Source organism: Lonchura striata, chromosome 4 (assembly GCF_046129695.1).
Source record: "Lonchura striata isolate bLonStr1 chromosome 4, bLonStr1.mat, whole genome shotgun sequence".
In the NCBI taxonomy this organism is placed as follows: domain Eukaryota; kingdom Metazoa; phylum Chordata; class Aves; order Passeriformes; family Estrildidae; genus Lonchura; species Lonchura striata.
This window is the reverse complement of record NC_134606.1, coordinates 23,080,218-23,099,553: the sequence shown is the minus strand read 5'-3', so window position 1 is coordinate 23,099,553 and position 19,336 is coordinate 23,080,218. Positions and strand designations below refer to the sequence as shown.

Sequence of the window (19,336 nt, the reverse complement as noted above, 5' to 3'; positions counted from 1 at the left end):
AAGGCTTTAACTCCCCTAGGACAACAATGCAGGGAAACGAGGACCACAAGTGTAGGATAGCAATTTCCTACCCACATGCTATTACACCTGAAGCTCCAAAAAGCTTTTCAGTCTTTGTACGTTTTCCACCCGCACCTTGTAAAGCTGGAATTTGGCATACTTCACCATAATCTTACTTACCCCTATCCCATCCCCTCACCCTCCTGCACCTTTCCTTTGCCACTGCCAGGCCATGCTAGCTACCACCCTGCTGTGCGTAGAGAGGCTCCTGTCATACCTGTGCAATCCCCATGGAGAGAAACATCCCTCCATGGAGACTAGTCCTGACCTCCCACCTTCAACTTGCTCTAAAGAAAATTCATTAGAGATTTGCAAAATTAAGAAAAATAATACTTTTAGCTGGTTTGAATAACAAAAATAAACAGCTGAAGACCTGAAATTAGTCTTGATCAGTTAAGAGTCATCTTTCAGCTGTCACACATCTTCTCTGAGCAGCATGGGCATCTAGAAAATATTTCATAGCCACCTACACTTCAAACACGACACGGTACATACTGCAGATTCAAAACAAACAGATCTATCCCACTTTGTTATTGCCTTTCCAGACATACCCCATCCCTTCGAAATACGAATATTAAATTAGAAAGACATTTTGCACGGAAGGATTTCCTGAGCTGGCTGGCGAGGGCTCCTTTGGTCTGCATAGTCAAGTTTCTCCTTAAGATTTACAACCAAAGGATGGATACTCCTCTTTCCCCTCATCTGCCTGAAGAAGGACTGCTCACTCTCGCCGGCCACAGCACTCTGCCCCCCACACTGTTTCCGCACACTCTTCTCTATCATGCTGACCAGGCCCCAGACGCCTGAGGGACCGGCCCGCGCAGCCACGAGCGGCCTGGGCTCCGTAAGGAAGCAGCAAAGTAACTCGCTTCCCGCGCTGCAGCCGCGAACCCGCGGGCTCGCTCGCTGACACTGCCGGCAGCCGGGCATCGCCGCTCGGCGCCAGCCGGGCATCGCCGCCCCGGGGGGATTTAGGAGCCAAGCTGAGGCAGCGCCGCTCCAGCCCTCCGTGCGCACGGCTCCGCGCGGTGCCAGACTTACTGGGCGGCCTCGCCCTCTGCCCGGGGCGGGGGCTGCGGGCTCCCGGCGGGGCGTCGCCGCCGGCCGCGGGCGGGCAGGGGAAGGGGAAGGGGAAGGGGCGGGGGCGACGCGCAGGCTCCGCCCGGGCTGCGCTTCCCTGGGCGGGCGGAGAGCGGCGCTGGGTGCCCGCGGCGCACGCTCCGCCCGAGCCTCCCCCTCTCTCCGGCCGCCGCCGCTGCCGCTGCTGCCGCCACCGAGCCGCTCCCCCTCCCCCAGCCAGCGCTCCCGAGCAGGAGCTGCCGCGCCGCGGAGCAGGAGGCGGCGGGAGTGCCCAGGGCAGCGGCCGGCGGGGTGGCGGCGGAGCGGCGAGCACCACCCGGCACGGAGGCTGCTCAATGCTGCACCTTCCGGAGCTGCATGAGGTAAAGGCGGCTCCGGGTCCCGCTTCCCCCCGTGCTCGCTCCCCGCTCCCCACGGCCGCGGGGGTGTGTGCGCGGAGCTGGGGCTGCGGGGGGCTCTTTGTGGGCCCGGCCGAATGCGGGGCGGCGGGGCGGGTGGGGGGGGTGCGGGGCGAGAGCTGAGGGGACATGAAGTTGCGGGAACAAATGGAAAGTGGCGAGTGGCCGGGCCGCCTCTCCGGGGGAGCTCCTGGAGGCGCGGGAGGGCGGGCGGGGGGCTCTGAGGGAATGGGGGGTTCGCGGGGGGGTTTTGTTTGCGCTCTCCGCCGCCTCCCTCCCTTCCTCCCTCCCTCCCCCTCTCCTGTTGGCTTCTCTGCCTCCCGATAGTTTTGAGGCCTAACTGTTTAGGCCTCGTCTCCCGGCTCCGAGCCGGTGTGCCGGCTCTGAGCCATCTCCTGGGGCCGGGAACGGCGTCCCCGGCCCACCCCCCGGGCCGTAAGGGGCCCTCGGCCGCGGGGTATCCCTCGATTTGGCCCCAAATTTCATTGTAAAACCGTCGGCTGCGAACTAACAGTGTCGGGCTGGAGCAGCCTGGCAATGAAAGGAGGCGCCGGAGGGGAGCGAAGAGGCCCGAGTCGCGGGGAGCGGCGGCGGGCCGGGCCTCGCTCCCGCCGGGATGCGGCGGGGTCAGCGCTGGGGGGCGCGGCCGGCGGGGCGATAGCCGGGGCCTTCAGCGAATTGAGGGTGAGGAATGGAAAAAGAGGGTTAGAAAGTCGTTTCCATTCTGCTGAACTTTTGTTTTCTGACCGATAGAGGCCGGTAGAGGACTGTGGAGAAGGAAAGTTTATAACCAGCAGCGCCAGGATGGACTTCCCTGCTACCCAACCAAAACCCGCTGCCGACGGTAAAATCATCTACTATCCTCCTGGAGTGAAGGAGATTACGGACAAAATTACCAACGATGAGGTGGTTAAACGGTTAAAGGTGAGCAATTCTGACTACCACTCCCCTCCCTGCAACTTTTACTTGTTAAGGTAAACATTTTATCGCTGGAATGGAGAACTGCCAGAGTTTTGTTGTCCTTCCTGCCTGCAGACCTTTAAGGGAATATGACTTCATTGTTTTTCCTTAAGAGTGGAGGACCCATTTTTCCCATATTTTGTAATTCATTACTGTTCTCTTGTGCGTTCTCTCAATGCTGGATTTGATACATTAACTGCTAATTTGTACACGAAACATATCCACAGTCTAGAGAGGAGATTCGAAGTGGAATCATAAGTAATAATTACAGGATATGCTAGCAAAACTTTTTTGCAAGCCAGGTGGTTTTTTGGGTTCTGGCATTTGAAGAAAGTATAGTTGAGCAGAGGAAACAAGTAGGTCTACATAAGGGTATTTATGATTGAAAAGATCACACTGTTTGCAAAAAACAAAGCTTAATTTGTGGACTTTATGGATGGAATTTTGAAATAGTTTCAAATGTAAAACCTGTTTCAAGATTTTTTAACTTAGTGTGATACATACTGTTTTTTTCCTATTTAGTGTAATTGACAAAATTGCTAAATTTTCTTGAGCAAAACGGATTGCTAGAAAAGCATCTTCTCTGCTTGTTTGACAGCATCCTGGAGGAGTGCAAGTCTTGCCTCTTTTTTACTTTACTAATTCCTTCTTCCACTGCAAAAAAAATTAAATGCTACTGTGATACAGTAGGATTATTTCTTAAGTCCATGCTGAAAATAGAGAATTAAGTTGAGCATTGATCAAATATTGACACAGCTCATTTGTTAACACCATGGTCTTTGGACCAAAGGTTTTTGTAACCTAGGATTTGGTCCTATGCCCAGGATGGAGTAATAATTTCTAGAGATTGGAAATATTCTATCATCTGATGATCTGTTTCCCATGACAGTAAAGACTGAAAAATAGAAATCATGGTCTGGACAGGTCAGTTAGTACATTAAAAATTTTTCTTAGGTATAAATGTGAGGAGAACATAGGCTTTGTGCTTTGTTTTTTAAGCAGTTAGGCTTAAAAAGTGTTTTTTTTTTTTTTTTTTTTTTTTTTTTTTTTTTTTTAATGAGCCTTGTTGTCCATTTATAGTTTTGAAAATTGTTGAATGGACAAGTTTGGCCTAGTATTTTCAAAACTGCAGTGGAGTGTTGCCAGTTTCAGGAGAGGATACTAGAGTTGTGACTGTTTAGACAGATACCTCAGATTAAAGTCTGTGGAATGTAAAGGAATGTAGTTTCGAGGTGATCCTTGAAACAAATATTTTATTTTGTCCCAGTTGGTGGATCTGGAATGGTGAACTATGTCATTTCTATATAATAGGAATAATGAAATTTCAAAATCATATATACATGTTTTACTGAATTCATGTGTGTGTTAGACATGCTTTCCAGGCTAAGAGCAGACTTCTTTCCTGTTGTTTTTTAATGAATTATTGTTACGGACTTCAGACAGCCAAAAAATTTGAGAGTAACTTCAAATAGAAAAAAATACTTTGCTGCTGCACCTACTGACACTCTTTTTCTGTCTGAAACTAAAGAGAAAGATTTTTCTTACAGTATTGGTACTGTTTAATCTGAATTAGAGGAATTTTTTTTGTCAGGTATGGACTTTACTGAAGCATTAAGAAAATGGGAAGTACTGTACACTCTAGAACTAAACCAATGAATGTATTTTTCTTTATGCTTTTGTATAATGTGTATGTTCATTATGAAGTTCGAGCTTCTTTATATCAACTTAATTTACAAAAGCAAATGCATTTTGGTATGTGGAATGTTATGGTGATGCTGTGCTTGGGATAGAAATTCTTGAAAAAGTTTTGTTCAATTTCTTCAAGTTTTCTTCAGAAGATAACTTTCTAGAACTTTAAATGTGACTTAATGATAAAAACCAACTTTAGCAGAATGTAGCAACTCAGGCACGAATCAGTTCTTGAAATTGTAGATTTTTTGTCTTCTTGGCCATGTGTCAGCCAAAGATGCTCTTCCAGAAGGTGTTTCTTACAGAAAATGTGCAACTTAGAGTTTTGGCCACCAGGATGTGGATCTGTTCCTGCAAATTTTTGTTCTTTTAGCGTGTTGAAGTCATGGTCAACTTAACTGGTTACAAATTTGTGTCCTTATTTGCAAGTTTCCTGGTATCGCATCTGTATTTTTGTGTCCAGACCTCTTCTTCTAATGAAAGCTTTTCTTATTATTGGAACTTGAGACGTTCTGGGCACCTGTCCCAGAGTGCCTGAGCAGCAGCTTTTGTGCCAAGGACTTTTAAAAAGAATGTTTTTATATCCTTTCCCTCCTTCTGCTTGGGGTTGTGGGTAATAAAATGTAGGCCAGATGCTTTCCAAGTGTTTTGATATGATGTATGATATAATGTATGATAACATTATCATTGTCATGAAAATGAAAATATTGAGAATTTAAAAATGAACATACATCTTTAAAGAGGTGTAGAAAGGAAATGCCTCAGGATTGCATATGTATGGCAAATGAAACACAAGTTCAGGTGCTCAGTGGAGTCAAAGGTAGTTTCTGGAGTGTTAGATTACATTTATGGTTTGATGCCTTCTTAGAGTGAGACAGTATGTGATGTATAGTTTCAGCTGTTGAGGAAGTGATTTTAACTGGTGTGCTGTGTCTGGGGTCAAGTGTCCTTTCAATAGATCCAATTAAGTTTAACGAAACTAGGCATCTAGCACGTAGCAGAGTGTTGAGATTTACTGTACTTTTGACTACAAAATAATTTTTTTTAGGTCAGTCTTTCTCTTTACAGGGCAGATGTTCAAGTTATTTATATAGGGATTGATTTAGAGCTGCAAGTCAGGTGCTTGACAATTTGGTAAGGCTTGTGAAGAGGGGTGGTAACTTTGGCATAACCAAGTGATAGAAGGAAAAAGCAAACAATTGTAGGGCACCCAAGAAGCCCTCCTTCAGTTCCGAGATCAAACTAGAACCTAAGCAAAACACGAGAGCAATCATGTTAGCAATATTATATTTCTTTCCATAAGATAGTTGAGAGTTGAAAGAAGTTTTAGAATCTTGGCATCTGCTTTGTTGCAAAGCTTCTTTATGACTATTACAATTTTTAAAAAATTGACTGTGTTTTACTGCTGTGTTAAACTGCAGACTTGTATATTGCTGTCAGTAAACTATTAAATCTCAGATATTGTTGTGGTGTGGTTTGATTTAGCCAGTTGGTTTTATTAATGTTATCCTTTATGCTCTCCTCCCCCATTTGTCCCCACGCTGTTGGTTTATTCCAAGTTGTTTACCCCAAAAGTTCCCGCCACTTGGCTCCCCAGTTATCTGTCAGTCTTCTCACCTCTCCTGGTTTTCTCCTTATTTGGTTCCATCAAGCTGAGTTTGTTCATACCCTTTTGGTTGTCAATCCTGTAACCACCCCCAGTTTCTTCCAGAAAGTTCTGTATCAATCACTCCAGTTTAGCTTTTCTATTTGTCCCCTGACCTTGTGCCCACCCCTGTTATGTTACCATAGGTTGTTATAATCGATGTCATCCCTCTCTGGTTTATCCCCATTGGGCGAGACAGGTTTGCACCCCCTTTTTAAATTGCTGTAATCTTTTATTTCTTTAGCGTTTGTTCCTGCACCCATCCAGAGGGCACCTTTCTTGCCCCACTTGGGTAAATAAAGGACTCTTTGGGCTCGCAGACAAGTGTCCTCCTCTCATCTCTTCATCTCCTCTCAGCGTGCAGAGCTACCGAAGCTGCACAACCCACACCTCAGCACTCGGCACCAGGGTGGCAGACGCCGTTCCCCTGGAGTGTCTGTCCTCTCTGGCGGTGGCCACCCGGCCTCACACAGGCAGTGCTAGCTGGCTCTACCTATCTGCCCGAGGTCGTGGCAGGTAGCCACTGCAAGATATGACTTTAATTACAAGAGAATATTAAAATGTCGTTGATACAAAACATTTTTAGTCATTATGAGTAAGATTAATAGTAGTGTACTTAATTGTCAGATACATTACAAATAGCCCCATCAATCCAAAATGCATAGAGACTGATTTTCTCAGTGACTGACATAAACAGCCCTTGTACGCAAAGCTAGAATTGCCACCAAAATATGTGGGGCTCTTAGTTGCTTGTCCCAACCTCTGTTTCTGTACCATTTCTGTAGCATTTTGTTTTGCTGCACACCAAAATGGAAGGGTTGACCAGGTTAAAACTTAGCAGGGAAAAAACCTCAAAATCAACCAGCAACATAACACCCACCCCTCTCCGACTAAGTTAATTTTAACCTGAGCCCTTTTCTTGTGTAATTTATCAGGAAAATTCACAAAAACTTGGACTGGCTCAAGGCAAAACCAACTTCTTTTTGTGGCAGTCCTACCTAAGAGTGTTGAAGAAGCCTCAGAGTTGATTTGAACGTGAAAGGTAGCAAATGTTTTCTTTTGAGATAGGGATGGGGACATTTGCACTGTTTCTGGAAAGCCATCATGCCTGCTACAGTTTTTAATGTAAAAGAAAGAATGCAGGATGGTGAATTGAGATAAAGCTTTGTCCTAAAAACTGTACAGTTTGGTAAAGTGTAAGACAAATCTGTAGACAAAAAGAAAATACACAGCAGCATTTTCTTTTACCTTGAGATATCAGTGTAAACACAAATTCATGAAATTTCTAAAAGGTGCATTTAATCAGACACTAAATGTACACAAGTAAAAAAAAAAGTTTCTGAAACTTCTCAAAGGAAAAAAAGTGATAAATTTATTTCAACATGGAAATTTTAAACACAGGTTTAAGGCAGCATTTAAATATATTTCTGTGAAATTAAGTTTTATAGGTTAGAATTTAGTGAGGGAGATACAGTTCTTTATTATGGCTGGGTTAGGATTCTGGGTTTTGTTTTGTGGAGGTTTGGAATTTTTGGGGAATGATTGTCCTTTTGCTTTTCAATCAGTCCAGTAGTCTTGTTCTTTTTTCCATGGTGACAGGCAAGGCATTTGCTGTGAAAGTTGCATTTGATTTTGATGCCCCCCACACCCTTCCATCCTCTCTGCAATTCTCCCCCTGCCATGCCCACCCCAAGGCCTAGCTTGTGATCGTCTGGGGAAGTTAGCACCCCAGGTGTGCCTTGAAGTCTTCCCTATCTTGTTCCTTGGCATGTCTTAGTTGTTATATGTATTTGTGCAAGAATGAAACAAACACCCTCCCTCTCCTTCTTTCCATTGTCTTTCTGCATGTTCCTCTGGTTATTAGATATTGGCCCCTTTGTAGTTTGGCCTGTTGTGTTTCCATACCACTAGAAATAGGTAATGCTAACAGTTTGTCATATAATGTGCAGGTAGTTCTTAGGCATTCTGTTATATCACATTGAAATTGGTTGCTTGTTGCTACTTAAATGTTTTGGAATAGGTTGCGGTTATGTGAGGGGAAAAAAAGTTAACTTGATATTTCTGTGTAAGCTAATGGCTGCTCTCTGAGCTTGTGTAGTTAGATGGACCTTTGATCTGATCAGGATTTTATGTAGGTAGTTATATTAAACAATACTAAAAATACAAATTAAAATGTCATCTGGTAGAAGAAAATCTGTTGTGTCACCCACAATAATTTGGTGTGTTTGAGAGGAAAAGGTATATACATAGTAAGTGGGTGGGATAGTATATTAACTAATAAATGCTCTTTGCTGGCATGTCTTGGATGGGTGACTTGCATGTATTTACATGCTTACATTTAAGAATTATAAGTAATTTTGTGGAGATCATACAGCCAGGTTACAGAAATGTTCCACAGTTAATTATTCTAAGAATTTTAAACTTTCATTAATTGCATTTAATTGCAGACTGCAGTTGCAATGTTCCTGAGCTATTGCTGGCCACATTAAGCCTAAAGCCAAATTTTTAATTTGATTTTGCTCATAGTTTAATCTTTTCAATTAGTTTGAGTCATGTAACAATCAAATTTTTCATTAACTAGGACAGGCCACTAGTCAGAGAAGAAGAAATTGTGCTCTGATTTTTTTTTTTTTCCAATGGAATAGTAACCAATTGCTTTGTAAATGTCCCGATTTTGTCAGTGCTTAGAGGAACAGACCATGTAGGCTTACCAAGTTCACCCAGATGTTACTGAATTTTAAACTAATTGATGATGACACCCTTTGTTTTTGTATCTGATAATTCTCTTTTGTTACAAGTGCGTCAGTAATTAATGGCAATTTCACATGTACAATATTATTCTAATGGTTTCCCAGCAACACCAAGATAAATGTATTGTGAAAGGGAAAAAAGCCCCCATTTGAAAGGCGGGGGGGGACACCTAAAAGGTTGCTGAATGATAACTTCTGATATCTGACTGCTGAAATGGACAGACTAGTTCAGAAGTCTTTATGCCCTTATTTATTCTACTATAAACTTCAAAGAATTTTTAATCTTATTCTTATGCTAATGCTTTTTTTTGTGAGGTGACTGCATGATGTTAATCACAGTTAAGAGATGGGGAACTGTAGAGTTACTGAAAAGGGAAAAACCAAACCCTAATACCAGAAAGACAAGCTGGCTTCATATGTCTGATTTCTATTTCTAAATTGTGTCTTCTGAAGTGCATTCTGTTGCACTTTATATGTTCAGAATGAAAGTTTCTTTGATTTCAGCTACATTTCTGTGTGCCTAGGGCTTCTGTAAATCAGGTCTTATCATCTCTCCTAAAAAACCCAGAAAATGACTAATGTTTTCTGTGAAAACTGTGTTACAGGCTGTTTTATAGGCATTGTATAGAAACTTTGTAATAGGTGGGAGGTTGGCATGCAAATCTTCAAACTTTGCCATTTCAAAATACAATATACAATATTCATTTTCTTCAAGTATTTTCCTTCAGTTATAATATTCCATCTTTGATAAATAGGAAAGGTGGTCTTTGAGTGATTCTTCTCTACTAAACAACCTTGATTAACTCCAGAACAAGTTATTTAATGTGAATGGAACCAAGTAGTAATGGCTTCAAGATTTTCATTGTGGTGTTTCCTTTTGTGTGTGTGTGTGTAATCACTTAACAAGTACTATATTAACATTACTATTATAAAGACTGCGTAGAAGTTTGAGAAGTACAGGATTATTTACCTTGTAAAAGAGTTGAATAAGAGTTTTGTGATAACAATAAATTACAAATATCTGAGTTTGTCCCCCTGTTCTAAAACTGAAACAAACTATTGAAAGCTAAGTATTACTTAGGGGCATACTGGAAGCCTGTGGCAGACCAGAGCTCTACTGATGTCTTCAGTGTAAGTGACATGATTTAGTCATAGGAATCACTTTAGGTGGATATGCAAGTCAGTATGTATTTTTATGGTACAATGTGGGAGACATTTTGTGAATTTAAATATTTTAAATAAAGCTTGGATACAAAATCTGTGACAGACTGCATTCGTATGAGGAGTTTGTATGCCTAAGTTTGCAAAACAGCAGGAGCTTTAGCTGTGGTCAAAGACTCATAAAGGAAGTGTTATTCTCTTACCAGTGATATTAAGTGAAAGAAAAACTATCCCTGGGCTTTCAGACAGATATGGAGATGATTGATAGAAAGAGAAATCAGACATACGTATGTGGTTACTTTTCTGACTTTTCTACATGAATCAGTTCATACTTTTTTGTCTGCTTAATGTCAGTGTGCATCTTCTGCTATGATAAAGAAAAACAACAGACAAAATAATTAGCAGATCTTTGGTTCACAGTATATATTCTAGCCATTTAGGTAGTTAGAGAAACCAAATTTTTCTGTAGTCCCCAGTTTATGTTAAACATGGTTTGTATCTGAGGGTTTTTTCCCAGACTGCAATATCTTGTTAATCATCATTGTTACCTAGAAATCTAAACCACATGCTTATTGTTGGTATTACTCAAAGCAATGTGTGTTTTGCTGGCTTTGCAGCTGCAGTAAACGAATGAACTGTATTCCCGCTGCTGTGCTGACATTAGAATTTGGCTGTTGTAAAGATCTCTTAAGCATGATGAAACACTGCTAAGGAGAAACAAAGATAAAATTGGCACAATGTAGTTGCTGCTCAGGAATGAAGATATTGAAAACTTTCTGGTACCTGGATAGCATGGAGATGTTCTAAACATACATTTTATTTATGTGAGATCAAAGGTATTATCTACTTAGCTGATGGAGGTGTCAGAGCTTCAGTGTCAGGATCAGTTTTGCAGTGGGGGAAAAATCCTTTCAAATTTACTGTGAAGGCTGATTAGTCCTTTTAATGTCTTACTCCCAATGAGTTCCTGTTTCTTTCTCATTGTTCAGTTATATTACCTAATCTTAATGATACTCTGTTGTCTTCCATGAGTACAACCTTCACGTTTTGCTGGAATACAGTTTGGTAGTCATTAGCATTTTAGGCCTCATGTCTTCAGGTTTGAATGCTAGAAATTATGATATCTCTCTCTGTGAGATTTATCAAAACTTTCCAAACTATTGAAACAGAGAAAAAGTTTTGTACTGGCAAAATACATTTATAAGCATTAAAGAGACATGTATTTTCTATTTACCAATAATTTTTGAACAGATAGTAAAGATGAAAGAGAAGAAGGAAGAACATTTTTTTTAAAGGATCTTGGAGAAGTCTTATATTTCTGGAGTTTTCCCACACACTATTCTTTGGTGTCTACAGCATCTGAAAGATGCACATGCTTAAAAATAAAGTGACTGGATTAGTAGTTAGTAGTGTTAGAATTTGCTTGCAGTCATTAAAGAATTCCCCTTCCTCTGCAATTGTTGTCTCTCTCTCTTACGGCTCTCTGTGGAAATAGCCTGATTGACCATGAAGAAATAGCTTAACGCCTGCAATTTTACAATATTTTAAAAATATTATGTAACTTACTGATCTTAAAAACTGTTTTATCTGTGCATCGAGTGTGAAAGCCCATCAAAAGACCAGTTCTAAGCTTGTGCTTGCTATGAAAATCTTATTACTGTTGTTTTAAGTACCCAAAAATCAATCTCTCAAAAGCAGGAGGGAAACATTTGTGTGTCTCAGTTTACTTTGTATATGTGATAGAACTTTGCCTGGGAAAATGTTTTGACCTCTCTTTTCTAATTAAATAACTCGAATTTCTTTGTTACTGATCTTCCCTGAAGTTACTTAGTTCAAAAACTTGCTGGCAGTTAGAGGTTTCAGAGATTGAACACTTGTCTAATTGCTGCCGAATAGAATAGAAACCTCAGAATTCTGTTTACACAAAGGAACATGGGCCAGCACTGTTAAACATTTCAAAAGGCAGCAGGCCATGTACTAGCTGGAATAAATTCAACTAATTATTTCATGGGTGTTTCAAATGTTATAGGGGTTCTGCTGCCCCGTCTCCAGCTTTCTGGACAGGGCACCCACAGGAAAGTGGGCAGGTAATACAGGAGGACGAGAGCAAGGCAAGGGTTTGCAGCAGCTCTGAGAGGAGAGTGGTGGGGAAGAGATCTGTTGGAAACCAGCCAGTGGCAATTCTGCTGCCCGTGATAAAATCAGTGTCAAATAGCAGCAGTACAGTAGATAAACAAGAAAAATATAGCACAAAAACTTTATAATATTCAACCCACAAACTGGTGGTTCATGGTGTTCAAAAGTATTACTAGTTTTTAAACTTAAAAGTGATTGTTTTTAACAACTGTATATGAGACTTGTATTCTGTGCTCAGCTTGATGAAAATTGCTTATACAGTATGATGTTAGTGAAAGGGTAAAGCAGTAATAAAAAAACGAATCTAAAAATGCAACAAAATCCAGATCACTCAGAAGTAATTTAAAATCTCAAAAGACAAGCAGTAAGTTCTTTAATTGATGTTTTGTATAGTGGTTTTTTATGTAATTACCTTTTTCGGGTTTTTCTGGCTACTTAGAGTCAGGGTTATGGTACAAGTGCTGAAGGAGAATGTGTGCAATGAAATTATAGTTGAATTTAGGAAATGCTTCATATAAAGAAATTTTGCAATATGAGTATTACAAATTATGCCAATAGCGATGTGGATATGAAAAGAAATTGGTTATAAGAAGTTGTTCCTTGAAAAAAAAAAAATGCAAATTGACTTCTGTTACAAATTCAGTGTAAGGAAGGATGTGGTTGCATATTTTGCCTTAAAATTTTTACTCTGTTTTTTGGTCCATAGGGCAGTCAAAGTATAGTAAATCCTGTTATTTTAATATAATTTTGTGGTTTAACTGTGCTTTTCTTCTGGTACCATTTGAAAATACATGCATATACTTAATTATCCAAATGCAGTAATGATTCTCTGTAATAAACTCATTACTGAAATTTAATCAAACTATTCATAATTTAGTAGGGAATTATTTGAAAGTAAATTCTGCGGAATATAAAAATAGTTCTTTTCTTGTGATTTAAGAGAGTAGAACCTGATACTCAGTCACTTAATTCTGACTGCAGTGTTTTTCTCTGTGCCTTATTCCTGTCAGTGATAAAGGAAAAAAATTTTCTTTTAGAAAATTTGTTTACAAGTAGTGAAGAGGAATAATTCAGAAATTTAGCTGCTTTGTTCGCACAATGACACAATGTATTGTAGAGTATGTGAAAGGAAGTTTAATTCTTAAGCTGTTGCAGTAATAAAAATAAAGCAGGTAAACTCAGTTACTTTGTTATGATGGTTGAAAACAACTCTGTGATCTGTGAGGGGGGGAAAAGTGGCCCTTTATGTGCGAGTTTAACAAGTGTTTCTTTCTCATCAGTGAGGTGCTGCAGAGTTAACTTTCATTCACCTAGAAGGCAAGTAAAGAACGTAAGACAGCTTTTAAATCTTTTTTTCCTTGAAAATGCATGTTTATTTAAATGCCTAATTCAATCATCCTTTATAAATGTAGTTGGCACGTGTCATTATTCCTGAAAAATTCTAATCCATCTCAGAAACCAGTAGAATAGCAGTGTCAAGATTTTTGCTCATGTGAAGTCACTAAAGGAAGGTCTAGTAGTTGCATTTGTGACCTGTACAGTAACATTTTTTTTCTTAGAAAATGTATGTAGAATATGAAAGTAGGCATAACTGTAGCTGAAGGGAAATTGGGAAATCTGGAAATAAGATTTCAGCGTTGTTCCTTTTGAAACAGGTAGTCTAGACTGCTGTAAAATCATGAGAATTTTGCTTTAGGAAACGGAGGGTTCACCAAGTACAAAAACTATCTTTGTAGAATATATGCACATTAATAGTACTGGAAGTAGGTCAGTAGAAAACTTAATAAGCCATTAAAAAAATGACTTTGAAATGGGATTAAAAAGCATGGTGTCTGTGTTTCTAAATCTCAACTGGGAAAGCGGGGGTGGTGTGTAATGTTTTCCAGAGTTACGGTCTTTCAGTCCTAGCCTATGTTTGCCTTTAAAGGTTAAATCACCTTCAGTCAGATTACAGATTATAAAGCTGCCATTTAATTTTGTTTCACTTTGACATTTTTAGATACTGTTCTTAGTTTATGTTCTTGTGCAAATTGGAGCATTTTGGTCTGAGTTGGATATGCTATGTAGATTAAAGAATACTCTTCCTAGTAATGGAGCTCTGTGTGTCACTCCATGTTTGATACTAAAACTGGTTTATGATACCTGTGTATGTCTATGAGGATGGAGTTCACCATTAGATTTTTATCTAGCAGTAGAGCTGGTTTGAGAAATACCTTGAGGGACTCTTATCTCACAGGCTCTGCCTCCTGATCATTCTTCATACTGTGGAGCAGTGCCCTAATTCACACTGTCTTAAGACTCCTCGGAGTTACTCCGACTTCAGTCTGTACGAGGGCTGTCATCCATTTTTTTTCTGTACAGAATCTGAATTGATCTCTCTCAGCACTTTGTTAAAACCCTGGTATCATGCAGCATCCACAGAAAATGAATTTTAAAACTAACCTCAAAATTTTAGAAATAAGGACAATATTAGTAGTTGATGTTGTTAGAAGATTCGTTGAGAGTTTTCCCACAATTTTTTATAATATTTTTCAATATTCTGCTCAAAAACAAAGTTGCAAGCAAAAATAATTTCATCAGGATGTTACAGTGTGGATGAGTAAGTAATGACGGTTTGGTCTTGTAGAGTATTGCAAGTCAGTTTAGTGATCTGAGCTGACCTGCGTAGTGGGTATACTAACATAGTCTAAATCAATTTAGTTTCTCTTTAGAATAAAGAAATAAATTTAAAAGGCTAATTCTCTTTATAGTCTGCCAGAACTGTGTTCTGGAAGCTTGTCATCCTGGCACTGTTGTATATGAATACTTCTGAGTACTTTTATTGTGATGCTGCTACTGAAGAAACAGTTGCTCATTTTCACTGCTGCTGCCACTGCTGTTCAGCAAGAATAATGGTTCAAAGTAATTTTCCTTATTTGAGTCACCAGCACTCCTAAAGTCATAGAAACAAACCAAGTTTGTGAAGAGTGAGAGGAGGAAAAGTAAAAAATAGAGTCACATAGTGACTGTAGGGAAAGAAGGGAAAACTGATGTTGGAAATGGAGTTGCTACACCAGTAGCAACTAGTAGTAGATGGAGGATTGCCATGAATCAAACCCTGGTGTATGGAAGCACAAACACCAAAGCCAGCACTATGAGCCAGTTAAACACTCTTGCTACTTGTGGGCCATACTTTTCCCCATGCCTATCCAGGTGTATCTGTGGCTTGTAGGATACTGGATTGTAGAATTTATCCAATTCAAAAGCAGTTTTTCCAGGTGAGTTTTCATTTGGATCAGTGTGACTTGCACAGTCGCCTACTACCGTCTCCTTGCTTTTGCAGGAGCTCTGTGATAATACTGGGGTGAACTATTACTTGCAGTGACAGTTGAATTTGGGACACTGTGTTCATTGAGTTTGACCTTACTAAATCAACTTCTAAGTCATTAAACTGCACCATGAGATTGGGCTGAAGTAGTCTCACCCTCCCCTATAATTTTTACAGCCATGTAATGAGCTGGTTCAAGAAGCAGATACACCTGAAAAGTAACTTGGGCAGAAAACTGGATTTTTCAGTAGTGTCACTTATCAGCCACTTATGTGCTGGCATAATGGAAGGGCAGATTTGGGTTGACATACGCAGCCATGAAACTACACCCTAAGAAATTCTACAAACACCCCTCCACCCCCTCCATTTGTGAGGCAGTATCTGTAAACAAAATGAAGTGTGTCCCTTGTTTCAGGGAGCTGCAAATCTCGGTGCAGTGAATGATATACTGGCCTTCCATGTATGAAAAAAGAAGCTAAGAAACAGGGGAATGTTCTCTGGTTACAAACAATTGAGATCAGTGCTCTGTTTCTACACAATATGTGGATTTTGCTGGCACTAGTAATTTTGAACAAGCGTGAATGTTGGGGAATCCACAACAAATTTTCTAATATTTAGCTGAGTAACTGCAGTAATAGATACTATTCATTCTAATACACAATTGCTTTCAAAATTAATTGATTTTATGTTTGACTTCAGAATTGATGTAGTAATAGTAGAGAGAAATACTTAGATAACACCTTTTCTCCAGGATTGTTTGGTTTTCTTTTTTAACATCTGTCCTGTTTGTACAAAAGAAGGAATTTGAGGTTTCAGTGGTTTTTTTGGCCTCCCTAAGCATGATGGCTCTCAGTTCTGTACCAGTGTTATGGTTATGAGGTGCAGCCTGTGATGTTTAGACTGGTCTTCTGTTCTGTAGTCCAAACTACTGAGTTTTGTGCTGTGAGTTGAACTAGAGTAGGTGGTACAGGCCAGTGCTTGCAAACAGATTTGTCTTCATGCTGGCTTTAATTCTTAATGTCTTTTCCCTTCCTAATGCCTTCTGGAGTTGTTCTTTAAACAAAGATATGTGATAACTACCAGGATGTGTGTCGGTCTGTAGGGGAGTAACTGCATGCATACGTACACGTAGACAGAGATGAATCTTTTCTTTCCAGAAAATCACACATAATGCAAAAAAAAAATATTGTACTTTCCAGCAGCTAGGAACCATAAATAGCTTTCTCCCCCAAGCATGAACTGATAAGAAGCTTCTTTTTGTCTGTGTGTCATATCAAAGCCAGTTATTAACACCCCACAGGACTTACAGCAAGAAATAGACTCGGAAGTTTACTTTTGCACATGAAGTGCTTCCAGAATTATTAATAGAAAGTAAGAACTCTTCTTCTTTAACTCATTTAAGTAATATTTTTTACACTTCAGGACCTAAGAGTTGTGCAGAACATATTAAGGACTCCTTGATATGAGTCCCGAAAATGTAGGTGCTGTTGAAATATGTTTGAACATAATTTTGTTTATTCTTCTTAGAGTCAGTGTTTGCAAGGAGTTCGCAGTTTTTTAGTGGTTATATGCACCAAAAACCTGTAGTTGCTAAACTTGAGCTAATGGTAGAGTTGAATTTTGCCTGCTTTTCTAGTAGCAATTTGTTTTTATATGGAAGCTTCTATGAAAATAGTGTGGGAATGTTGCCAGAAATTTTGGATTAAGTTTCATAGGTAATTTTGATTATACAAATCCTTACTTTGAAATAATTTGATTTAATCTTAAATAGTTTGGTTTGTGGCTTGTTTGGTGTAGTTGTTTCATTTTATATTATTATTGAAGTTACTTTTCGATTCAGAAAAATTCAAAATAATGCTTAAGAAATAAATGTATGGACATGCTTTACATATATTCACATCTGAGTAAGAAATTTGGATTCCTGTAGTTCGATCTTTCTGTTTGTATATGAATTCTGGAGACCTTAAGTGACTCTTGACCTGGCAAGTCTTTGATAGTATATGAAAAAAGCCTGTGAGTAACTGATACCATTCATGACCTGTGGATCAAATGTTCAAAGGTTTGACCAGCACAAAGAAATTTGGGTACATTTATGGGAAGGTAGATGGAGGTTAATACCTATTTTACTCAAAACTTATTTTGTGGTATCTTAATCCTGACGAGAATGCTTGTAAAACCATCATACTATCATACTGAAAATGAGGGGGAAAGATGTTCTGGGTTTCCTAGGCTTCTTTAAGACTGCTAACTAGGAGATATGCTTTCTCATCTGAGAGAAGTGATAAGGGCATAGGATACAAAATGCTTAAGTTTATACAGTGATGGAAAACCGCTTTTCCTACTGCTTGAGTTCTCAATACCTGATTCACACAAGACAGCTGTCTTCTGACCTCTGAAGGCAGCTCCTAGGCAAATTCAAAAGAAATCCTGTAGACACACTGTCATCAATATGCAGGTGGCCACTACCTGATTTGAGTGTTACCCCATGATTTTACCATTTTTTAGCCCCATATGTGAGCAGTCAGAGCTCTTGCAAAAGAAAGATGCCGAAGGTTAAAGTAAAACAAGGCAATGATTTCAAGTGGGCAGCAGGAAGCATTCCCTCTGTCCTTCAGTTTTCTTTGCTGGATTATTTCCCTTTGATACTTCTTTTTGGTCCTTAGTACAGGTAATACTGACCTTCAATGGGGAAAGTGCCAATAGTGGAATCTGAGAGTAACATCTTTTGGCCTCTGTCCTTGGTTAGGAATTTGAGCTCCATCTGGATTAGTGTTGCTCACTCTACTCTCTACATCTGGAACAGAGTTCTGTAATTAATCTCATCATTAATGTATCAGCATTTTGGAACTATGGAATAAAAATACTGAAGCATTTTTCTCAAGATCAGTTACTTGGCCTACCTAAGTTACTGCTTGTTTCCACCTCCACAATTCTCCCATAAAATTCACAGTAAAATATTAGGTCTCAGCCATTTCTTTAAGGTGCTAAGTGGCTTCAGTTTAATGTTTGAGTTTTAGGCGCTAAAGATTGCAGTTGACAGATTTTGTTTCCTGACCATAAATCTCAGCCAACAGCATTTTGAGTATGTCCAATGAATTATTGCAGCTGTAGAAGACTATTGCATGCATACCTCTACAATTTGTAGGCCAAAGTGCATTCTGAAGTTTTCTTTCCTCTCTGTGAAGATGAATTGTGAAATGTGGCCTACTGTTCTGTGATCACTTATAGCTGAGCAAGTGAAGTGAAATCTGTAATTTTTGAGTCAGAGAAACAAAGATAATTTTAAAATGAGATGTTATTTTGGTTTCAGGCCACTTCAGGCTAGTACTGTTGATGAAGTGTCTGCTTTCTATGTGTTCTGGGCAATCATAATTTTTTGTGCTGAAGCTTGGTGCATTCTTTGTAAGCTTCTCAAATTTCTCTTTGACACTGTGTCACAGAGGCAGATATTTGTGAAGTGACCAAACCCTGTGCCAGTGGGTAACAAATTTATGCTCATGGTTGGAATACAGGCTAACATTGTTTCATCTGTCTGATCTTAGAAAGGGAATCAGATGAATTTTCCAGCTCTTTAAGTGAAGGCAAAAGTTACTCGCTGTTGCAGAGCATGCACTGTCATGAGACACTGCATCTGTTGTGCTGGAATTTACTGAATGAGTTAAGAAAACTCAAACTGTAAAATATAGTGGGTAACAAATATTTCTAATAAAGTATTGAGCTAGGTGTTAAAGTCATTTAAGGGGTATAACTTCAAGAACCCCTCTCAGGTATCACCTCCTGCGTGGTTTCATACTTTTGCCATGGAAGCGTCTCAAATTTTGTCATGGTGAGAAGTGATTTTTCTGGATGACCATGCCAAAGTGTTTTGCAAACACAGAGCTACTATGCCTTAAGTTTTTTTTAAGTACGCTGGACTTTCAGAAATTTTGCGTGATTCCTGTTTTAGGCATTGTTTACGAGGATATTGCTGGTAGCTATTTAAATTATATTTGGTACTTGTAGGTTGCTGATTCCAGCAATGTAATTTAGTGAAATGTTGTTTTCAGCTAAATTCTGAATCATCAATTCTGAGACTGAACTTGAATGATGTATTTAAAGACATAAATTAAACATTAAATATGTAAGGTATATTCTTTAATGAAAAAAAAAG

The 19,336-nt window shown here is 39.6% G+C and overlaps 1 protein-coding gene across 2 annotated transcripts in view; it reads left to right on the top strand.

Moving 5' to 3' along the window:
- The first annotated feature begins 1,352 nt into the window (after positions 1 to 1,352).
- The window catches only part of PDS5A (PDS5 cohesin associated factor A), a 78,887-nt gene continuing 60,903 nt past the window's right edge, over positions 1,353 to 19,336 (top strand). Inside the window, exons 1-2 of one of the 2 annotated variants that reach the window (XM_031504560.2) lie at positions 1,353 to 1,502; positions 2,292 to 2,462. In XM_031504560.2, coding sequence (XP_031360420.2) covers positions 1,476 to 1,502; positions 2,292 to 2,462 — 198 coding nt within the window. In that variant the 5' untranslated portion in view covers positions 1,353 to 1,475. The remainder of the gene's footprint in view (positions 1,503 to 2,291; positions 2,463 to 19,336) is intronic. The other variant, XM_021533194.3, reaches the window with a different exon arrangement.